At 55.4% G+C, this 22,799-nt stretch overlaps 1 protein-coding gene across 3 annotated transcripts in view; it reads right to left on the reverse strand.

Annotated features, from left to right (window-relative positions):
- Nucleotides 1–22,799, reverse strand: part of SULT2B1 (sulfotransferase family 2B member 1) — a 31,166-nt gene that overhangs the window by 4,542 nt on the left and 3,825 nt on the right. The window contains exons 1-5 of one of the 3 annotated variants that reach the window (XM_042969422.1): nt 8,730–8,946; nt 7,030–7,169; nt 2,779–2,987; nt 1,005–1,131; nt 409–503 (exon numbers count right to left, since the gene is read on the reverse strand). In XM_042969422.1, the coding sequence (XP_042825356.1) occupies nt 409–503; nt 1,005–1,131; nt 2,779–2,987; nt 7,030–7,090 (492 nt within the window). In that variant the 5' untranslated portion in view covers nt 7,091–7,169; nt 8,730–8,946. Of the gene's footprint in view, nt 1–408; nt 504–1,004; nt 1,132–2,778; nt 2,988–7,029; nt 7,170–8,604; nt 8,947–22,799 lie in introns of those variants that run through there. The other 2 variants (XM_042969421.1, XM_042969420.1) reach the window with 2 other exon arrangements.

Raw genomic sequence — 22,799 nt, forward strand, 5'->3', positions numbered from 1 at the left:
TGGAAACACATCAAGCGTGTGCTGTCACCTCAGGGCCTTTGCACTGGCGGGTTCCCTCTGCCTGAGACCTCCCCCCCCCCCCAACCAGCTATCCCCCTGGGTCGTCCTTGACCTTCAGATCTTTGCTTAAGTGTTATCTTCTCCCGGAGGCCTCCCCAACCACCCTATTTAAAATCGTGCCCCCACACATTCCTTATCTTCCTTTCCGCCTTGCCTTTTCTCTCTGCTCTCTAGCTGCCATCTGTTTTCTTTGTTTGCCCATGGCCCCTCTCCTGCTCCCCGGCTCAGGACTCTGCTCTGTTCACCGCGGTGCCCCCAGTACCTGGTGTGTTGGGGGGAGGGGAAGGGGGCGTGAGGAGGAGGGGAGGGGGAGGGAGGCGCCGGGTGGGGGTGGGGGCGCGGGATCACCTGCTGCAGTTCCTCGTAGGTGATGAACAGGAAGTTCTCTTTGCCCTTCATCCGAATCCAGCCCTTAATGTGGTCGAACCAGGAGCCAAACTGCACTGCGGGGCGGGGCGGAGGGGCAGGCGGATGAGGGCCGGGCAGCTGGGCCGCCCCCGCTGGGGGACCAGGGGGGCCTGACTAGCCCCCAAAGTGGCCCCGGGCGTGGTGACTCAGGGCTGGATGCCTCCCCCAAGCTCCCCCCCCCCCACATCTGGCCCCCGGAGAGAGAACCTTTGTCTCCCCATCTCTCTCTGTTTCTGCCCCTTTTCTGCATTTCTGTCTCTGTTTGTTTCTTCCCTTCTCTGTATCTGTGTGTCTGTCCGTCTGTCTCCGTTTCCTTCTGTCTCCTGCTTACTCTGTGTCTCTCAGTCTCTCTCTGCTTCTTCCCATTGCTGTGTCTGTCATCGTCGCTCGGTCTCTTACACACCTGTCGCCTTCACTGTTAATCACGCCCTGTATCGCTGCCTCTCTCTCTCCTTCTTACCCCCTCCCCTGCCCCCTTCCTGTCTGGGCCCAAGAGGGGCACCCCTTCCGGACCCCCACTCTGCCCCAGTCCTCACCTTCGCCTTTGAGAAAGTTCTGCAGGAACTGGTCAGGTGTGCCGGGGTCCTTCAACTGCCTGGCGATCTTGGAGTAATGATACAGCGAGACCACCACGTCCCGGGGGTTCCGGCCCATGTAGATCGCCTGCGTATGGGTGTTGGGGAGAGGGGAGAAGGTGTCGCACACAGGCAGGACCCCACCCCAAAGACTGCATGCCCCCAAGCCTTCTCTGTTTCTGGGCCTGCAGCAGGAAGGCCTCAGGGTAGACTTCTCAGGGGACTTTCCCGCCAACAGTGGCTTAGATCAAGTTCATCTCATCCCAGAGGATGGGGAGACCTCCCTGCAGCCACATTCCAGCAGGACACGGGGACTGTTCCCGGACCAGGCGGGTTGACAGGTTGGCTTCAAGGGAATTAAGACCGGAGGACGGGGCGCGGGGGGGGGGGAGGGGCCAGGTGGCTCAGTCGGTTGGGCGTCCGGCTCTTGATTTCGGCGGCTCAGGTCATGATCTCACGGTTGGCAAGATGGAACCCCACATTGGTCTCTGTGGTCTCAGCATGGAGCCTGCTTGGGACTCTCTCTGTCCCTCTCTTTCTGCCCCTCCCTACCCCTCTCTAAATACATAAAACAGGAGGAGGAAGGCATGGGGGGCTCAGGATGGGGTTGATCAAGGTGAGAGGCACTGACTGACCCTCTTCGCCTCTGGGCCTGGTGTTCAAGGCTCCGACTCCCTGGCTCCTAGCTGATTACCAGCTTCGTACTCCACAACCAAGCCCGCGTCAGCCCCACCAGATGGCTCCTTTCCTGGCCACCGTCTCCTTCCCCACGACCACGGTCAGCCACCCGGGCGGTCCGCCCCGACAAACACCCCGGATGCCAAGGCTCGCGTGTCATCCCATGTCGCTGCCGGGAGGGTCAGGCAGCTCTGCTCTGGGACAGACACCTGGACGCTGACCCACACGCCTCCTTCCGCCACTGACTTTAGCCTCGGTCCTTTTGCTGGGATTCTCTGCGGCCGTGGGTGCAGCAGCTTGGCCGAGATCTGGGCCTCCTCGCAGCAAAGCCGTGAGCCTGACCGGGCGGGGGGGGGGGTCCCGGGGGGCCTCCTCTGTCTACACTCGCTTCCTTGGTGATGCGACCAGTCTCCTGCCTTTAATGGCCCCGTCCACCTCTGTGTCGACCAGCCAATTCCAGAGATGCGTGTCCTATCGAATCCTGATTCGGTTGCCTCGCTGCCCACTGGCAACCCTCCACCTGGACGTCCACGGGCCCCAACAGAGCTCCCGCCTTCCCCCGAGCCTCTCTCCCGGTCTCCCCAAGTCAGTTGACATCAGCATCATCTTCCCAATTGCTTAAACCAAACGCCCTGGAGTCACCCTTGACTCATCTGGTTCACACCCACGCCCCATCTGCCAGCAAATCCCACTGCTGGTTCCACCTTCAACATACAACCCCAGCTCAGCCTCTTCTCTTCACCTCCGCGCGGGCCATCCACCCCCCCACCCAGCCTCCGTGGGGTCCACCGTTGCCTCCCGCCGGCGCGCTCTGCCCTCCTCGCCCACCCCTGCGGGCTGTTCGTGAAGTCATCACCTTTGCCCACGAAGAGATTTTTCTTCTCTAGTCTCTCGGCCTGTCACCCTTTAGAACGTGGGCTTGCGAGGCAGGCATTGCTGCGCGTTTATTTACTGCCGTTCTAGATCAGGCACATAGTAGGTGCTCCGTAAATACCGTGCCGAATTCATCCCTTGGTTATGCGCTCCCCCGCCCCCACACGCCTCCCTCCTCCTGCACCTTGGCCTTGGAGGTGAAGAAGGCTTTGGCAAAGAGCTGGATGGGGAGGTGAGAACTCATGAGGCGGGGTCTGGGTGGGTCCGAGAGGCTGAAGGCACCCAGGATGGCCTCACACCAGGGCGCCCGCTTCCAGATGGGCACCGAGCGGATCCAGGATGGGTCCCCGTCCTTTAGGATTAAGCTGAGGATCTCAATCATCCAGTTGGTCCCTGTCAGGAGAAATTGGGCCAGTCAATCAAAGGGCGGGGACAGGTGCAGGGGAGAGGAGCGAGAAACAGAGTCGGGTTGGGCTTTACAGCGCGATGCGCTGCGGAGGATGATGGCCCAGAGCCTCAGAGCTGGCGGCGAGGCGAGGAAGTGACAGAGACTGGCTGGCTGTCCACCCAACCCCATTTCCTTTCCCCACCAGGGAGATGAGGGGACCCCACTTCTCCAGCCTCTCCGGCAGCTACATGTGGGGCCGTGTGACCGAGTTCTGGCCAAGGAAGTGCAGGTGGCAGCCATTTCCAGGGCTGGCCCATAAACACCTCCTACGTGTCCCCCCACCCTCCCCCCGCCACTCTCTCTTCTTCCCTCTCTGCTGGCTGGATGCGGGGACCCAGTGGAAACTGGGGCTCCCGGGGATGGCAAGCCATGAGATGGAAGGAGCCAGAATGCCTGGGGCAGCCTGGATTTCCCCCAACTTCCCTCCATCCCTCCACCAACTGGAGTTTGAGGAAATGACACAGAAGCTTCTAGCAGGCCTTGGTGTCTGAGATTCCGCGGCTCGTGGATGAGGGCAGAAGCATCGTGTTCAAACACAGAGGGAGCTGGAATTAAATCCAGGCATCTGGACTTAAAATCTCAGCTCTCTTCACTGCCCCTTCTTGGGAGGAGCCCCTTGATCTCTGTGGGGACACCCGTGTGTCACATAGCAGGAAGGGATCTCATCAAATGACCCAGTTCACACGTCCGGATTCCACGAGGATATAGGCAAGTCAGATGAGAAATAGAAAAAAAAAATAATAATATTGACAATCACCTGTCATTAGTATCATATTGCCCTGGATTCTCTGTGGGTTTTTTTTTTTTTTTTTTTTTAAGTAATCTCCGTGACCAACGTGGGGCTCGAACCCACGAACCCCAGGTCAAAGAATCACACGCTCCGCCGACTGAGCCAGCCAGGCGCCCCTCTAGTTCCCTGGATTCTAACAATAACCCCGCCCGGGGTTCTTAATGGGTTGCCTCTCGCCTCCAGATTCATTCTTGGTCGCCCTGTTTGGGGATATTGGGGCCGGACCCTGTGAACGGTTCTCCGGCGGCGGCCAGTAGAGGGCGCTGGAGGAACCCCGCAGGAGGCCGGGGTTTCCTGCCAGGCTCTCCCGGGCCCTTCCCTGCTGCTCTCGTGACCGGACAGCGGACCCTCAGTGACCCTTTCTCCCTCCGCCACCGCCCCCCGCCCCCACCCCCGGCAGATTTCCTTAGGGTTTCTGCTTCAGCCCAAGGGGACTGGCTGATCCCTGTATGGCCTCTTCCTGTGTCCACTGGGGCTCTCTTCACCTCTTGGTAGTTTAATCCTCCCTCACTTGTTTAAAAAAAAAAATTTTTTTTAATGTTTATTTGTTTTTGAGACAGAGACAGACAGAGCATGAACGGGGGAGGGTCAGAGAGAGAGAGAGGGAGACACAGAATCCGAAGCGGGCTCCAGGCTCCGAGCGGTCAGCCCAGAGCCCCACGCGGGGCTCACTCCTGAACCAAGAGATGGTGACCTGAGTGCAGTCGGTCACTTAACGAACTGAGCCACCCAGGTGCCCCTCAACAATCTCATTTCTAAGGATTTACCCGACATAAATGAAAACACATCTGCATGCGTGGAATTGCACACAAAGCTTCATAGCAGGTGTATTCATTCCTACCCACCCCAATCTGGGAACAACCCCAATGCCCTTCAAGAGATGAATGGATATACCACAGTCCATCCATAGGATGGAATACTTCTCGGCAGTAAAAAAAAAAAGAAAAAAAAATCCAAGAGTTTGGATGAATCGAAAGTAGAATATGCTGAGTGAAAGAAATCGGTCTCCAAAGATGCACACACTGTGAGCCCATCTGTGTGACACTCTGGAAAAGGCAAAACTCTGGGGGGCGGGGGGGGGGGGTAAGCCGCCATGGTTGCCGGGGGCTGGCGGTGAGGGAGGAGCAGACCACGAACGGGTGTGAAGGGATTTGGGGGGTGAGGGAGCTGTTCTGTATCTTGGCTGCGATGGGGGTTGTATGACCGTATGTGTCTCTCAAAACTCAGACCTCTGAGGGAAATGGAAAGGAATGGCCATGTTCCTAGAAGCATTACTCCTGACCGTCAAAGAGCGCAGACAACCCAAGTGTTGATCAACTGACCAATGAATACACAAAAAAGCGGTAGGCCCAGAGAGCAGAGAGCAGGTTAATGGTTGCCTAAGGTTTGGGGCCGGGGAGGTGGGGTTTGGGGAGTGATGGCTGATGGGTATCTTGTTCTAAACGTTCTAAAATGGATCGTGGTGACGTGTTGCACAAATCCGTGAATACATTACTGCCATAGAATTGTACACTTTATTTTGTAAAGATTTTTTAATGTTTACTTTATCTGTTTATTTTATTAATAAAAATTTTTTTAATTTTTTTAAGTTTTATTTCTTTTTGAGACGGGGAGAGACAGAGCATGAACAGGGGAGGGTCAGAGAGAGGGAGACACAGACTCTGAAACAGGCTCCAGGCTCTGAGCCGTCAGCACAGAGCCCGATGCGGGGCGCGAACTCACGGACCGAGAGATCATGACCTGAGTCGAAGTCGGCCGCTTAACCGACTGAGCCACCCAGGTGCCCCCTAATGTTTATTTATTTGAGAGAGAGAGAGAGGGGACACAAGTGGGGAGGGGAAGAAGGAGAGGGGAGAGGATCTGAAGCGGGCTCTGGGCTGACAGCAGAGAGCCCGGCGCGGGGCTCGAACTCGTGACCCGTGAGATCATAACCTGAGCCGAAATCAGACGCTTAACTGACTGAGTCACCCACGACGTGCCCTGAACCGTACACTTTAAAATGGATAAACCGCATGGTATGTGAACATCTCAAAAAGGACCCCTCACAGAACTCTATCGGAGAGCCATATTTTGAAAATTTTCAAATATATTTTGACAAAGACATGAAGTAGTCATGCTAGAGAAGGGAAAGCCGAAGTCTGTCCCTGCTCTCCCTAAAAGCTGCCCCGGGGGGGGGGGGGGACATTGAGGAAAGTCACCACGGAGCCTTGCCTTGGCTCCAAAGGGATGTTTCATCCGCCGTGCGCCACCCCACCCCCACCCCCCCATTCCCAGCCTCTTCCACAGCCTCATTGATCTCCTCTTGTTCCTTGGATTCCCTCAAGCCTCCCCCGACCCCCGGGCCTTGGCGTGTGCCATTCCTCCCTCGTCTAGGACACCCTTTCCCACTCAAACGCCTCTGCGGCTTCCAGATCTCCGCACGAACATCTTTTCCCCCTCAAAGCCTGCGCTCATCCCCCAGACGTTCTCTTGTTACCTACATTCAACGCTCTCTGCACCTTTCCTCGAGGTTGCCAACCCCCCCCCCCAACCCTAATTATGTAGTCAAAGGAGTGAGCGCGGGTTTACATAAAGCCTGTCTCGCCCGAGAAACTGACAAATGTCTCCCCAGGTCACAGTCGCGTCTGCACCCATGGCAGAGAATAAGCAGCGTTTCGGGGAGGGAGGGAGAAAATGAAGATCGTCCCTCCCTCCGCCCCCACTTCCTTCCGCAAATATTTACTGAATGGGTGGCAGGCACCGACTTAGGCTCCGAGAATACAGCCGCGATCCAGGCACACTAAGCTGTCTGTCCTCCAAGAGCTCATGTTCTAGTGGGGGAGGGGGTGGGGGGGGGGAGACCGGAGGCTAAATCAACAACCAAAAACACAGCCAAGTGGCCGGTGGAGACAAGGGCTGAGAAGAAGAGTAGAGGCGAGTTCAAGGGGATAGAGCGCGACAGGGTGGGGACAGGTGCTGCAGCCCAGGAGGCCCCGGGAAGGCTTCCCCGAGGACGAGGAGCCCACTTGGTTGTGGGGGCGCAAGAGCGACACCTAGCGGAGGGGTCCGCCAGTGCAAACGCCCAAGCTCCAGGTTCTGAGCAGATTCAGGCCTGCCCCCCACTGTTTCCTCTGCCTCCTTCCCCTGGGTGCACCCGTCTCCGCCTCTGTGGCCACCTCCTCCCCACCCCACCCCCAGCAACCCCTCCCAGCAGGTACCTGACTTGGGGTAGGTGATGATGAAGATGTCGTCGTCCTGCACATCAGCGTTCTCGACCATGCGGATGCTCTCGGGGGAGTAGATGCCCACGGGGAAGGGGATCCCCTTGTACCTGAAGTATTCGCCTGACAACTTCTGGCTGCAGGAATATGGGGGAGACACCGTGAGGACCGGGGAGGAGACGAGGACTGAGGTCACCCCCGGAGGCGCGGCAGAGAAATCTCAGGGCAGGAGGGATGGTGAGCAGGGAGACCGGGGAGGGGTACCCCGCTAGCTAGAGAACCCTGGCGACAAACTTTCCCTGAACCTCATTTCTTCATCTGCCAGCTGGGAATGGTTTACCAGAACCCCACAACAATCCTGTGCGGTGACAGTGATGAGCATCCCCCTTTTAGGAATGAAGAGAGCGAGGCACAGAGAGGTTGGGTGACTTTCCCAAAGCCACACAGCCGGTCGAACATGGAACACTCCACATCTGCAAAGTGGGGTTAAGTGCTTTCCTTATATCGATTCTTTGGCCCAACCCTCGAGGGAGAGGCGAAGTCACCCCCCCCCCCCCCCGCCATGTTACCAACGAGGAAATCGAAGCCACAGAAATTATGTGTTGTGCCCACTCTTTTGTGCAAGGCCACAGGGCTGGCAAAGCCCACTTATGAAACCCCATCCAGGGGTCACCATGAGGCTGAGATGCCCTTTTCATTTTTTTTAGGTTTATTTACTCATTTTGAGAGAGAGAAAGAGCGGGCCAAGTGGGGGAGGGACAGAGAGAGAGAGAGAGAGAGAGAGAGAGAGAGAGAGAGTCCCAAGCAGGATCCCCACTGCCAGCCCAGAGCTCAACGCGCAGCTTGAACTCATGAAACGGGACATCGCCACCTGAGCCGAAATCAAGAGTCCGGTGCGGAACAGCCTGGGCCACCCAGGCACCCCCCCCCCCTCACCCCTGCAACTGAAACAGTGTTACGCTTCAGCCCCTCGCTTGACCTGCCTTTCCCGAAAAAGCCCCACCAAGGGACCACAGGGCCATACCCGGAAGTAACATTTTCCCGGGTGAGCTGTTTTAAAAATTTTTTTTTTCAACGTTTTTTATTTATTTTTGGGACAGAGCGAGACAGAGCATGAACGGGGGAGGGGCAGAGAGAGAGGGAGACACAGAATCGGAAACAGGCTCCAGGCTCCGAGCCATCAGCCCAGAGCCTGACGCGGGGCTCGAACTCACGGACCGCGAGATCGTGACCTGGCTGAAGTCGGACGCTTAACCGACTGCGCCACCCAGGCGCCCCCCGGGTGAGCTGTTTTAAAAGCAATCCACGTACCCCACTGTGTCTTTCCACCCGGAGCTTTCCCCTGGGGGGTCTCCTGCCCCTGGCATGGGAGAGGGGGTGGGCATTTGGGGGACCCGGCACAGAGCCAGCTTTGGATCCTCTGTCCGCCCCCTCCCCTGCCCCTCCCCTACTTCGGACCCTCTGTCTCCCTCTGACTCTGCCCCTGCCCCACTTGGGTGCCCACGGGCTCTCTCTCTCAAAAATCAATAACCATTAAAAAAACCCAGCAAGGTGACGCAGAGGTGGGGATACCTTTTACTGAGTTTCCCTGGGGGTATTTATGAGGTCCGCAGTCAGGGAGCGTGGTCGCATTCGTGCAGGCCGGCTGGCTGCAGGAATTCCCAGAAGAATTCCCAGAAGTCGCATCGCCGCCTCACCTGTCCTAGGGCATCTGGCGTAAAAGTATGTGCGGGAGGAGGAGACACAGGTTCAAAGGGGATGAAGCCAGAGGCTACTCTGTGTCATTTTTCTGGAACGTTAGGAGGGTCTGTCCGCTTTCAAAATGAGACAAGTGGCTGTCACTTGCTCCCTCCCCCTAAATCAACATCCCTCCCCCCCACCTAGGCTTGGAGTCGCACACATTGGTTCCTCTGCCTTAAGGAGGACGCCCTTCCGAGTTCCGAGCAGTGTAAGCTTCCGGGGGGGGGGGGGGGGGGGGGGGGGAGGGGCCTGCAAGCTTCCGGGCCCCCTGCAGAACTCGATCTGAGTTCTGAGCCACTGAGCCAGGACACTGTGCTACTTTGCGTTGGTGTCCCGCTAAAGTACACGGAGGACAATACATTGAAACGGCGCGGGGGGGGGGGGGGGGGCGGGGGGGAAGTACGTGTGTAAGTAGGTTACCCTGTCTGCTATGGATACTCTTGTTATATAAAGAGGGTTGGGGTCCACACAGATGAAAACTCGGAAACACAAGGGGCTGAGCCAACGATGAGCCACGAGCGTCCAGACCCCATGATTTCAATTATGGGAAGTTCAAGCACAGAAAGTAAGGTAGAAGGTGCTAGAAGGCAGGCGGCAGTTATCCTTGGGAGGAGGGGCTGACAGGGTGGGGGCAGATGGGGGTCTGGTGACGGTATGCCTACCTTGCAAAATTCCTTGAGTTGTTGACCAAAGATCGGTGTTTTACTTTAACAAAGTATTCAGTGAACGAATAAACAAAACAGTAAAGGGGACGGGGTGGGGGTGGGGGGAAACCTTCCCATGAAAACACCTGTTTTAATTTTATTTTGTAACTATTTATTTATCTATTTACCTTTAAACCACGGTTGTTTCTTTTCAAATGTTTGTTTATTTTGCCTGGGGGGGGGGAGCAAGCAGGGGAGCGTCAGAGAGAGAGAGAACCCCTGCTAATTTTGTTAAAAAATAAGGACAGTGGGAAAATATAATGCGTCAATAGACACAAAAATAATTAAAATGGAGCCCTGCATGCAATAAATCTGGGCGAGAATTACTGTTTGGGGGCTTTCTTAAGATTTTCGGGGCGCCTGGGTGGCTCGGTCGCTTGAGCGTCCGACTTCGGCTCAGGTCATGATCTCACAGTTCATGGGTTCAAGCCCCGCGTCGGGCTCTGTGCTGACAGCTCGGAGCCTGGAGCCTGCTTCGGATTCTGTGTCTCCCTCTCTCTCTGCTCCTCCCCACTCATGCTCTGTCCCTCTCTCTCAAAAATAAATACAGATTTTTAAAAAATTTTAAAAAAGAGATTTTATTTATTTTTTTATTAATTTTTTTAACGTTTTTTTATTTATTTTTGAGACAAAGAGAGACAGAGCGTGAACGGGGGAGGGGCAGAGAGAGAGGGAGGCACAGAATCCGAAGCAGGCTTCCAGGCTCTGAGCCGTCAGCCCAGAGCCCGACACGGGGCTCGAACTCGCGGACCGCGAGATCGTGACCTGAGCCGAAGTCGGACGCTCAACTGACTGAGCCACCCAGGCGCCCCGAGATTTTATTTTTTAAGTAGTAATCTCTACACCCAACACGGGGCTCAAACTCACAACCCTGAGATCCGGAGTCCTCCATCAGCCAGAGTCAGCCGGGCCCTCCTACAATTATCGTGGCCAGACACACAGTAAGCCCTCAGCACCTTTTAGTCACTTTACTGCTCAGTGATGACGTCATTTCCCCCCCAAAGGTTGAGTGTGGGTGTGGGCTTGGTGATGTCACTGGTTGCTAGGCAGATGAGCCCAATGAGTGGGCGCTCAGAGGTGGTCAGTTACCATCAGGCCGACTGGGGGCCAAGTGCCTGGGCCTTGGCTCTCTCCGTGCCTTGGGCGGCGGATCTCACCTTCTGAGCCTCAGTGGCCTCATCTGTCAAATGAGGATAATGGTAATCTCTACCCCATGGTTTTAATCGCACCTGAGGATTCAAAGGGATAATCTAGGTTAAGCGCTTGGCTTCTGATAACCACTCCGGAAACGAGCTCCCTTTAGTGGGCAGTGCTATTTCAGTCTTTGGTCTGACAGCAACTTGGAGAAATTTCCTCCCCAGTTTATGCGACAGGAAAACGGATCCTGTGCCTGTCAGGAGTCCCTGAAAGGATCCTGTGCCTGTCAGAAGTCCCTGAAACAGTCTGTGACTGCATACATGAATAAATATGAGGGTGTCCCCCTCCCCCAGACCTCCCCCCTCTCCCAGCGTTTACAACCTGCAAATCGAGGGTCGTCGCCCCACCCCAGGAGGCCCTGGGGGAACATGGTTGGTGCTCAGCCAGTATTTGACTAACTGAATGAATGTGGGGTTCCTTCATTCATGTGAATGAAGGAAGGGATTTCCCTAGAAAAAAACGAAGTCAAGTCAAAGAGCTTTTGTTATGACCTTTCCCCCCCCCCCCCCCCCCCCCCCCCGCCTCAGTGGTTCTCGGTACCCAGCCCTTCAAAAATCCCCTGTCGGGCCTTTAGAGATGCCCAAAGTCTGCTCTCTTTGCAGGCCTCTTTCCAAACCTCACGACCGTGCCCTCTGAGCCCAGAACAAGCGACCGCTCAATAAATGAATCAATCGGTATCCGATAAATAACTGAGGCATGAACGCGGTAGGGTTGGGATGTCCCTCCGTGTTACCACGGCTACAGATAAGAAAAGGAAGATTAGGAAGGGGAAGTGGTTTGGCCGAGACCATAAAGCAAGTTCCAGGCAGGGCTGGGATTTGAACCTCAGCCCTGCAGACGGTTTTCTGTTCCAGTCCCCCCTTCCCCACGCACCCCACCCTCCAGCCGAATCTCCCCAGCGCGCTGAGCATCATTCCCCCTTCCGGTCCTTTGGATCTGCCAGTCCTCCAATCAAGACTTTGGTCCCCTGTCCTCGTCTGCGCTAGAGTGCAGAGGCCACGGAGCCCCCACCCGATTCCCGCGTGGCCGGACCTCACTGGGTGTCCTAGAACAGGTGCCGTGTGCCTTCTCTCCCAACCTTGTAAATCAAACCTGGCCCCGGTGTGACCTTTCCACTCGCTGGGTGACGAGCCCGCCGTGTCCCCACACCATGTGTCCCACACCAGGCACACAGCAGTGGCTCGATGGGAGCAGAGGCATGGGGGTAACTATCGAGCTGGGTCAGAGGCCTGCAGGAGAAACAGACAGTGGGGTCCACGGCCAACACGACGGGCAGCTGGCCAAGGACCCACTGAGCCTCCCAGAAGATGCCTGTCCTGCCCTGCTCCGGAGACCCCCCCCCCCCCCACTCCCAGACACGAGAGTCTAATGGCCCAAGGCATCAGCCCTGAGGCCTTCTACCCCACCGTGTGCCAGGCGCTGGCCCTCCTTCTCTGTCCCCACTGCCCCCATCCAGCTCTGGTCTCCTCCTCGCCCCCCGGGCCCTCAACCCAGCCTCCTCAGTCTCGTGGCCTCCAGTCCCTCCCGCCTGCCCATCCCGCACCTGGCCGCAGCCCCTCAGCCCGGAACTCAACGCCCTGCATAGCCTGGGTCTGCCCATTTCTCTGCCCTCCTCAGACCTCTGACTTCCCTCTGCCTCCAGCAGGGGAGGAGGCGGGGGGTGGGGGGTGGGGGGCATTCATAAAGAAATTCTTTAATTTTTTAATTTTTTTTAACATTTATTTATTTATTTATTATTGAGAGACAGAGCGTGAGCAGGGGAGGGGCAGAGAGAGAGAGAGGGAGACACAGAATCCGAAGCGGGCTCCAGGCTCCCGAGCGGTCAGCACAGAGCCCGACGTGGGGCTCGAACCCACACACCGTGAGATCCTGACCTGAGCCGAAGTCGGAGGCTCAACCGACTGAGCCACCTGGGGGGCCCCTCTCATGAAGAAACTCTCAGCCGAGGACACACAGACTATCAGACTTCTAGAATCCCATGAAGCGGGTATTGAGAACATCACCTCGTGCCAGAAGGAACGGAGGCCCAGAAAGGTTAACGCGTTTCCCTAAGGCCACACAGCCACCTTCCTAGGTGGTCTCGGTAGGTACCTGTCAAGGCACCTTCACCCCTTCCCTCTGCCACGAGGCCACAGTGCGTCCGTCACATTCAGTATTTTATTCCCGGTGCCTGGCACACCCGTGCCATGAGCACATCGGGGTCCCCAGCTCAGATCCCCCGGGGGGCGGGGTGCTTCGTCACCATCTCCAGGGGCAGCGACGGTGGGGAAGGCAGACAGGCTGAGGTTGGGTAACCTTGGATTTGAACTCAGGCTCCGCTACCAGCTAGCTCTGTGACCTTGAATAACCTCTCTGGGCTTCTGGACCAGGAGGAAGGATTAAAAGCCAGGGTCCCAGGGTCACCTCCTTGCTGATCTCGCTGCTTCCAGCGCACCACCCCGCCCCCCCCACCCCCACCGTGGTCGGTTCTCAGAATTGGTTAGAAACTAACTAGGCTGGGGGCGCCTGGGTGGCTCGGTCGGTTGGGCGTCCGACTTCGGCTCAGGTCATGATCTCACGGTCCGTGGGTTCGAGCCCCACGTCAGGCTCTGTGCTGACAGCTCGGAGCCTGCAGCCTGTTTCCGATTCTGTGTCTCCCTCTCTCTCTGCCCCTCCCCTGTTCATGCTCTGTCTCTCTCTGTCTCAAAAATAAATAAACGTTAAAAAAAATTTTTTTTTTTAATAAAAAAAAAGAAAAAAAGAAACTAACTAGGCTGTTGGCTCTCCTTTGTCAGAAACCCTCCCAGCCCTTCAGGCCCAGGCCTGCCCCACAGCCCTTGCACTGACTGATCTGTCTCCCATTCCCGTGACTCGCACGCTCACCTCCTGCCTGTGCTCCAAGATCACCCCTGCACTTTGTCCCTGAGGCCTCGGCCACCTGCCCTGTTTACAGCTGAGCCTCCCCCTGCGTTGTTTTCTGGAGCCCTTGAGAGGCTCCCTCCCTCCCTCCCTCGAGGGTTTACGCCTTCCTTCTGGCGAGAAAGCTCCCGTGAGACTAGGGATTTTAGGTATTTGTTTTCTTTTGTTTCCCTGTCTCCATTCCCAGTGTATCCCAAGCACCCGAATACCCAGGGAAGCCCTTCAGTCAACATTCGTTGAAGAAATAAACATAAGGCTGGGCGCCCCGGGGAGGCTCAGTGGGTTGGGCGTAGGACTTCGGCCCGGGTCATGATCTCGCAGTCCGTGAGTTCGGGCCCCGCGACGGGCTCTGTGCTGACAGCTCGGAGCCTGGAGCCTGTTTCGGATTCTGTGTCTCCCTCTCTCTCTAGCCCTCCCCTGCTCACGCTCTGTCTCTGAAAAATGAATAAACCTTAAAAAAAAATGTTTTTTTAAATAATGCTGAGAGCGCCCCCTTGGCACAGCGATCCCCACGACGTGATGCGCCTGAATTCATTTATTCCCTTCACAAAGCTAGGAGGTGGGTGGTATTTCTATCCCCGTGTTACAGATGTGGAATGGAGGCACAGAGAGGCAAAGTCACTGGGCTGATGTCACACAGCTATGGAGGGCAGAGCCAGGATTTGTACCCAAGCGGGTGTGGCCCCTAACCACCAAGGGCCATGAGGTAGCCCCCGAATTCGATTCTTTCCAGGTGTGCTCTTTCTGGGCAGGGGCTGTGGGGGGTTCGGGATGGGGGGGGGGGTGGTCAAGGAGACATGGGTTTGACCTCACATAACCTCTCTGAGTATGTCTTCACCTGCCTCCCCTTGGTCACGGGAGTATTTAACTCCTTGGGGAATATTATTATCATATTGTATTGCATTATATACTGTATGTTAAAATATCTCACTGAACTATACATCTTTTTTAGTTTAATTATTTATTTTGAGAGAGAGAGAGAAAGCACGAACAGGGGAGGGGCAGAGAGAGAGAATCCCAGGCAGGCTCTTTGCTGTCTGCACAGAGCCTGACACAGGGCTCGAACCCACGAACCTCGAGATAATGACCTGAGCCGAAGTCGGACGCTTAACCGACTGAGCCACCCAGGCGCCCCAATGTAAGCAGATTTTAAAGCAGATTCTCTCTCGGGGAGCCTGGGGTGGGGGGTTGCTCTGTTGGTTAAGTGTCCGATTCTCAAGTTTCAGCTCAGGTCATGAGCTTGAGGTTTTGCGAGTTCGACCCCCAGTTCAGGCTCTGTGCTGACAGTGTGGAGCCTGCTTGGGATTCTCTCTCTCTCTCTCTCTCTCTCTCTCTCTCTCTCCTTCTGTCTCTGGCCCTTCCCTGCTCCCACTGTCTGTCTCTCTCAAAAATAAATAAATAGGGGCGCCTGGGTGGCTCAGTCGGTTGAGCTTCTGACTTCGCCTCTGGTCACGATCTCATGGTCTGTGAGTTCGAGCCCCGCGGCGGGCTCTGTGCTGACAGCTCGGAGCCTGGAGCCTGCTTCGGATTCTGTGTCTCCCTCTCTCTCTGACCCTCCCCTGTTCATGCTCTCTCTCTGCCTCAAAAATAAATAAACGTAAAAAAAAAATTTTTTTTAAATAAATAAATAACCCCCCCCCATTTTAAAACGGCTTCTCTCCCTCTCCTGCGTGTTCACCCAAGAGCAACGAAGTCGTATGGTCACACCAACATCCGCACTCACACGTTTATAGCAACACTGTTCGCAATCGCCCCAAAGTGGGAACACCCCAGACGTCCTTCAGCAGGTGCGCAGGCAAACGGGGACGTCCACACTACGCGGCACTACTTGGCAAAGACGAGAAGCAGCCACTGAGAACGACCACCCGTGGATGCGTCTCGAAGGTAGAATTCCACCTATGTGACCGTGGCCCCCGAAGACGTCTGCATCCCAGTCCCCAGAGCCTATGTGAGTGTGTTACGTTTGCAGGGAAAGTGGGATCTTACAGCTGTGGTTACGGGAAGGGTTTCGAGATGGGGAGATTATTGGGGGCCGGGGAGGGGACCCTAAATGTGATCACAAGGGTCCTTCTAAAAGGGAGGCAGTGGGGGGGCTAAGAGAGAAGCCAGGATCACGGAAGCCGAAGGGAACGAGGAGAGAGCTTGCAAGAGGCGAGTGGCTGCATTTGGAGGCAGAAAAAGGACTCCAGAGCCAAAGACCACAGGAAGCCTGTCAGGGCTGGCACAGAAGGAGAATTCTCTCCCAAGAGCCTCCAGGAGGGACGCGCTCCTGCCGACCCGGGGATCTCCGCGCAGTGGCACCGAAGCCAGGCTTCTGACCCGCTCGCAGCCACAGGGGCGTGTGGTTAATCGTCGCAACCAACAACGGGAACCCGACAGGACGTTTTCCAGAAGGCAAAGCTGTACAGAGACGAGATGTGGGCGAGGGGGTAGGAGTCGAGGTGGGGATGGGGCGGGGGGGCGGTGAGGGCATTCAGGGATGCGGAGGGCGCGACCGCCAAGGGGGGATGGGACCCGTTCTGTACCCTGAGGCTGGTGACGGTTACACAAATCTATACAGGCGCTAAAATTCGTAAACCTAAACACGCCCCTCCCCCCCCCCATCGACTTTACTGTATGATCTTCTTTTCTTTTCTTTCCTTAATGTTTACTTATTTTTTGAGAGAGAGACAGAGACAGAGCGAGAGAGGAGCAGGGGCAGAGAGAGGGAGACGCAGAATCCGAAGCAGGCTCCAGGGTCTGAGCCATCAGCACAGAGCCCGACGTGGGGCTCGAACTCACGGACCGTGAGATCGTGACCTGAGCCGAAGGTGGAGGCTTAACTGATGGAACCACGCAGGCACCCCCTCTTTTCTTTTTTTTAGTGCTCTCTACGCCGGATGTGGGGCTTGAACTCCCAACCCCGAGATCAGGAGCCCCACGCTCCAGTGACTGAGTCATCCAGGTGCCCCTGTACGTTTTTCAAGACAGCTCTCCACATCCCCGGAAGCGTTAGGCCTTCTTGCCCGAGACGGGGTCAAATTGCTCCATTCAGCCCGCGAGGATTTATTGAGCACCTACGGTATGCCAGAGGCTGGGGCACAGAGTAGGCGGACAAAACAAACAAACAAACAAACAAAAAGCCCTATTGTGGCGTGTGTTTGAGTGGACAAAAATGAACCCCAAACGTTTTAAACGTGGTGTATCGGACGGTGATGGGGGCAGGTGGGGTAGGCGGGGGGTTGGGGAGTGTGCGGGACAGGCTGCGATTATATATAGATATATTTTAAGTGTATTTATTTGAGAGGCCTGGGAAGCAGGATGGGGGGGGGGGAGCAGGAGGGCGGGGAACGGTGTGTGCAAAGCGGAGGAGAGAGAGGGGGCTGCTGGGATTTGGGGGGCTGCAGGGGCACCGCCCCCTTCCTGCGAGCGGCCCCACCCTTGAGGAATGCAATCGGGCCGCAGGATGCTTTTAACAGCCAGCCTGCCAGCCTGCTGACTCATGGCGGGGGCCTGTGACCAACCTGCCTTTCTCTGGGGGAGCCCTGCCAGACTCCCCGAGCCCGAGCTGGGGTTCACCGTGCCTCATTCCCAGGGCACACCGTGCGGTCTCCAGCCCAGCCCCATGCCTTGGCCTGGGCCCTTCTCTGTGGCGGGAGCGCCTTTCCTCACCTCCCGAAATTCCAGAAGCTTGGAGCCCATCTGGGCAAGCCTCCCCATCTCCTCTGGGCACCTCCTTCTCGGTGCCATGACTCACGCCTTGGCCGCAGTCCAGAGAGAAACGAGGCGCTTTTCACTTGCCCGCTCTTGGGGTTGGGGGGCGGGGGGGGGGGATTATAGAGTCACCTCTTTGGGAGATCACTTGGCAACATTTTAATTATGCAGACCACCCCCTCTAAAGCAGGAGACAACCCCCCCCCCCCCAGGCGCATTGTTATATTGTTATTGGCTCAGCATGCTGTTTGCTTCTTTCACAGCCCTTTTCATACTTAGTAACTAATTTCTTTGGCTATGGACTTCTTAAAACCAGTCAGGCCCCACTAGTAGGGGAAGGAAGAGGGAGCGGAAATTCTCCTTCTCCCGTGTCCCACCTCCAAGAATCAGTGATGTAAAACATCGTGTATGAAAAGAAAATCCCACCGGGGCGCCTGGGTGGCTCAGTGGGTTAAGCGTCCGACTTTGGCTCAGGTCATGATCTCGTGGTTCATGAGTTCGAGCGCCGCGTCCCTGTCTGGCTCTGTGCGGACAGCTCGGAGCCCGGAGCCTGCTTCCGATTCTGTGTCTCCCCCTCTCCCTGCCCCTCCCCTGCTTGCACTCTGTCTCTGTCTCTCAGAAATAAACATTGGGGCGCCTGGGTGGCTCAGTCAGTTAAACATCCGACTTCGACTCAGGTCATGATCTCCAGGTACATGGGTTCGGGTCCCGCATCGGGCTCTGTGCTGACAGCTCGGAGCCTGGAGCCCGCTTCCGATTCTGTGTCTCCCCCTCCTTCCACCCGTCCCCCGCTCATGCTCTGTCTCTCCTCTCTCAAAAATAAATGAACATTGGGGCGCCTGGGTGGCGCAGTCGGTTAAGCGTCCGACTTCAGCCAGGTCACGATCTCGCGGTCCGTGAGTTCGAGCCCCGCATCAGGCTCTGGGCTGATGGCTCAGAGCCTGGAGCCTGTTTCAGACTCTGTGTCTCCCTCTCTCTCTGCCCCTCCCCCATTCATGCTCTGTCTCTCTCTGTCTCAAAAATAAATAAACGTTTAAAAAAAAATAAAAATAAAAAAAAATAAATGAACATTAAAAAATTTTAAAAAGGATTTAAAATAAATAAGTACATAAACATTAAAAAAAAAAAAAGTTAAAAAAGAAAAGAAAATCCCATTAGGGCGGCTGGGTGGCTCAGCTGGTTAAGCATCTGGGACTCTTGATTTCGGCTCAGGTCAGGATCCCTGGGGTCATGGGATCCAGCCCTGTGACGGGGCTTTAGGCTGAGAAGATTCTCTCTCTCTTTCTCTGCCCCTCCCCCTCCCAATAAAAAAAAAAAAATAAAAGAATCCTGCAAGCACATATGGGACCGGTTCCAATGAAACGTTCTCATGTGTGCCTCTTCCTTCAAAACGCATCACAAATAAGGACGGATAGTGGTTTGGGTCTGGGGTAGTTGTGAGACTAGAATTTTCCACGTCCTGGCTTCCGTACATCTTGAATTCTGAATTAAATCATAGTGGCAGTGACTGCTGTGTGCTTGCCACCCCCCCACCCCTGCCCTTGGCTCGTGGGACCAGAGACATCTCAGGGGACTTGGAAACCACCGGTGGAAGCACCTGACCCCAAACATGTGACCACATGGCCCGAAGCCCTTGGGGCTGGATGATGACCCCTCCTTGAAGTTCTACTGTGTTAAGCACCTCACGTGGGTGGGGCTTGGGGGGGGGGCATTTAAGTCCGCCAGACTTGCTTAATGAGGCACATGCGTATTTGTCTTTCTCTTTAGAAAATCTAAGTGGAGGAGGTGGGGAGGGGCCACGTGGGTGGCTCAGTCTCTTGGTTTCAGCTCAGGTCACTCTCTCACGGCTTCGTGTGTTCGAGCCCCGCGTCAGGCTCTGTGCTGACAGCTCAGAGCCTGGAGCCTGTTTCAGATTCTGTGTCTCCCTCTCTCTGACCCTCCCCTGTTCATGCTCTATCTCTCCCTGTCTCAAAAATAAATAAAACGTTAAAAAAAAATTTTTTTTAGAAGCACAGGCAAACCATAGGCACAGGGTGAGCGCTCAGAGCTCGTCAGATTTCTTTTCTCTTTCCCCTCCTCCTCCCCCCTCCCCCTCCCCCTCTCCTCTCCTTCCAAAAAATACTGATTTCCTGTCTTACACGGTGCCCTGCACCTCGATCATTCTTTCAGGTTAATCTGCAGCCATGTCGTTCCGTTTATAGCTGCAGGCTCTGAGCCCTCAGCACAGAGCCCGACGGGGGGCTCGAACTCACGAACGGTGACACCGTGACCTGAGCCGAAGTCGGATGCTCAACCGACGGAGCCACCCAGGCGCCCCTCTTTTTTTTTTTTTTTTTTTTTTTTAACGTTCATTCATTTTTGAGAGACAGAGAGAGACAGAACCTGAGCGGGGAAGGGGCAGAAGAGGGAGACACTCAATCCGAGCAGGCTCCAGGCTCCGAGCCATCAGCACAGAGCCCGACGCAGGGCTGGAACTCGCGAACTGCGAGACCATGGCCTGACCCGAAGTCTCTCAACCGACTGAGCCCCGCCCCCAGGCACCCCAGAAATGTCTTAATCTTAAGGGAATTTTGACAAGCGCACATCCTCACGCAGTCCGAACTCCCATCAAGATATGCAAGGGTCCACGGCCCCAGAAAGTTTCCTCCTGTCTCTTCCTAATCTGGCCCCGCCCTTGCCCGAGTGGTGACCTCTGTCCTGCATTTACCTCAGAAATTGAGCTGTCTGGTCTTGGCTGTTCTAGAACATTCATCTTATGGAATGCATTCTGGCACCTGCCTTCTTTGCTGAGCATAACGTCCTCGACATTCCCTGGTGTCTGCGTGTATATTCGAATTTTTTCCTTTTTTGCAGCTGAGTAGAATTCTACTGCATGAATCAATCACCGCGTGATTATCCATCCATCCCCCTGTTCACGGCTGTTTCTAGATCAGGCTGTCCTGCCTAAAGCTGTTGCAATGTCCTTGCCTACGTTCGCATTTCTTGGGGCAAACAACCAGGTATTTTCTCTCTCTCTCAAAAGAAGTAAACTTAAAAACTTTTATATCAACTTTTAAATAGTTTTTTAAAAACACGTGAGATACATCACTTTGATATATTACTTTTATAATAATTGTAAAGAAAAATCTAGCTAAAGAAATGAATCACTCCCTTCAAATTCTCAGAGCTCTTCGTACTGTATCCCCGGCTTCGTCCCTCAAGGGCCAGCAGACTCATGGCGCCCCCACCGGCCCCCACCTCTCCTAGGTCCCCACACCAGCACGACCGGTGTTGTTCTGTACCCACCATCGAGTTCTGATTGTTCCCTATATACTCTACGCTCCAGCACACCTCGGATGTCTGTGTGTGCTGCGCCTTTAGCCAGGGGCTCCTTTTGACTTCTCTCGCTCTCCTTTGTCTCTCTCCCTTGCAACATGCATCCAACGGAACTTTCTGTGATGATGGAAACAGCTCGCTCCGCGCCGGCCAGTATGACCTCCGCTTGTCTGCGTGTGGCTCCTGAGCCCTTGAAATGCGGCCGTGATAACAGGGGCCCTTTTAGTTCTATTTAATTAGTATTAATTTCAACCGCAACCCTGACACTTTACTCGGTTGTGAGAAAACTTTTTAGGCAGGTTTGGAACAACTCGGGCCTGGGAATTGACTTTTCGTAGCTGTAACGGGGTGAGGTCTATTTTTGTTTTTAATGTTTATTAAATGTGTTTATTTTTTATTCAATTGTTTATTTAATTTTTTTAAATATTTATTTATTTCTTTGAGAGACAGAGAGAGGCAGAGCGTGAGTAAGAGAGGGGCAGAGAGAGAGAGAGACACAGAATATGAAGCAGGCTCCAGGCTCTGAGCCGTCGGCACAGAGCCCGACGCGGGGCTCGAACTCACAGAGCGCGAGATCATGACCTGAGCTGAAGTCCGGCAGCTTAACCGACTGAGCCACCCGGGGGGGCCCCACGGGGCGAGAGCTACATGCCCATCAAGTCTTTCTGATGGGAGTTTGGCATCTCCTTGGAGAAAAAAACCCGCTCAGCCTCAGAGACTTAGTATGAAAAGAAGAATGGAAAATATTTCATCCATAGTTTGTTCTATCGGTTACATGTTGAAATGGTAACATCTCAGATATAGCGGGTTAAATAAAATACAAAACTGAAATTAAGCGGGCTAAATAAAATACAAAATTGAAATTAGTTTCGCCGGTGTCTTTTGCCACTTTTTTTTTTTTTAACGTGGCTACTAGAAAATGTTTGCCTGGGGGTTCACACTGTGCATCTGTGGGACAGCGTTGTTCTGGAGGGTGGACAGACCACAGACTCATTGGTCCCGTGTGGGTGACAGCCTGTTCTTTCCCTCTGAGGTCCCCTCTGGGGGGCTTGCAGGGGAGGCCCTGGGAGCAAAGCTCAGATGTGCGAGTCCTCTCTGGGCCTCAGTTTGCCCACCTGTAAAATGGGAATCCTCACATCGGCCGCCTCACAGGGCTGTTGTGAGGTTGGAGGGAGGTGACCCACACAAAGCCCTCAACCGGCCTGGCGCACGGGGAATGCTCTGGAAGGCTGTAATTATTACCGTTCTTCACCCAGACCCCACCCTTCCTGGCACCTGAGTTCCTGGCTCAGGAGGGGTCACGGGATTTGGAGAAGGAGGAGAGAAAACCGCAGAAACCCTGACTCAGCAGAGAGCGCCCGGGTCTGACCCGTCCCCAGGCATCACCCCCTCTGCACCCATTTCGCAGACGCACAGCTCCAAGCGCCCCCGTCTGCCCCGCGGGTCCCAGCCAGCGAGCCATGTGGCACCTCCTTGTCCGCTGTAGCCAAGTCGTCTGGTTCAGGCCTCACCGGCAACACCAGCATCTCCCTCCTTGCCTCGGCATTCAATGCTACCAAGGGCCCGCCGGGCACCGCTCTCCCCCCCACCTTCCGCAAACTGGGCTGCTCAGTTCTTTCCAAGTGGGTCCTCGGATGCTCCCATTTTCCGGCCCCTAAAGAGCACGTGGGAGTCTGGGGAGGGGGGTGGCTGTGAGCATCTCCCAAGGCACCTTCTTTATTCGCGGTGGCCCGGAGACCCCTCCCCTCTCTGCCCAAATCTGAGGCCCAGATTCCACCCAGGCGACAAGGCCCAATGTCTTATTGTTTATTGCTCGGGACCTTTTTATTAGCGGGCCCCTTCTCCTTGGGCCAAGCAGCTCTGGGGACCGGCAGGGCTCTAGCCATAAAAGCTTTGGGGTGGCTCAGCCCTCCCCAGGGAAGGAGAGGGCGGGATTGTAAAACCTGGCCTGGGGACCTCAGCCATAAAGAGACAGAGATCAGAAAGGGCCTTGCACGAGGCTCTCCAAGATCAGAGGGAGGGAGGGGTGGTAACCACAGGTCCAAATGCCTGCTTGGCTTCCCCTGGCCTTGACTCCCTCCAGGAGGGGCTGGCCCGGAAATGTGGCGGAGCACAGGAGGCGGCCTACTAAGCCTCCGGTCTGGGCTGGGGCCCGCTTCCCCTTCCTCGTCTTGCTCATCCCAGCCAGGGCCTGCGAGTCGGGCAGGCTCGGTTCAAATC

The sequence above is a fragment of the Panthera tigris genome, chromosome E2 (genome assembly GCF_018350195.1).
Source record: "Panthera tigris isolate Pti1 chromosome E2, P.tigris_Pti1_mat1.1, whole genome shotgun sequence".
In the NCBI taxonomy this organism is placed as follows: domain Eukaryota; kingdom Metazoa; phylum Chordata; class Mammalia; order Carnivora; family Felidae; genus Panthera; species Panthera tigris.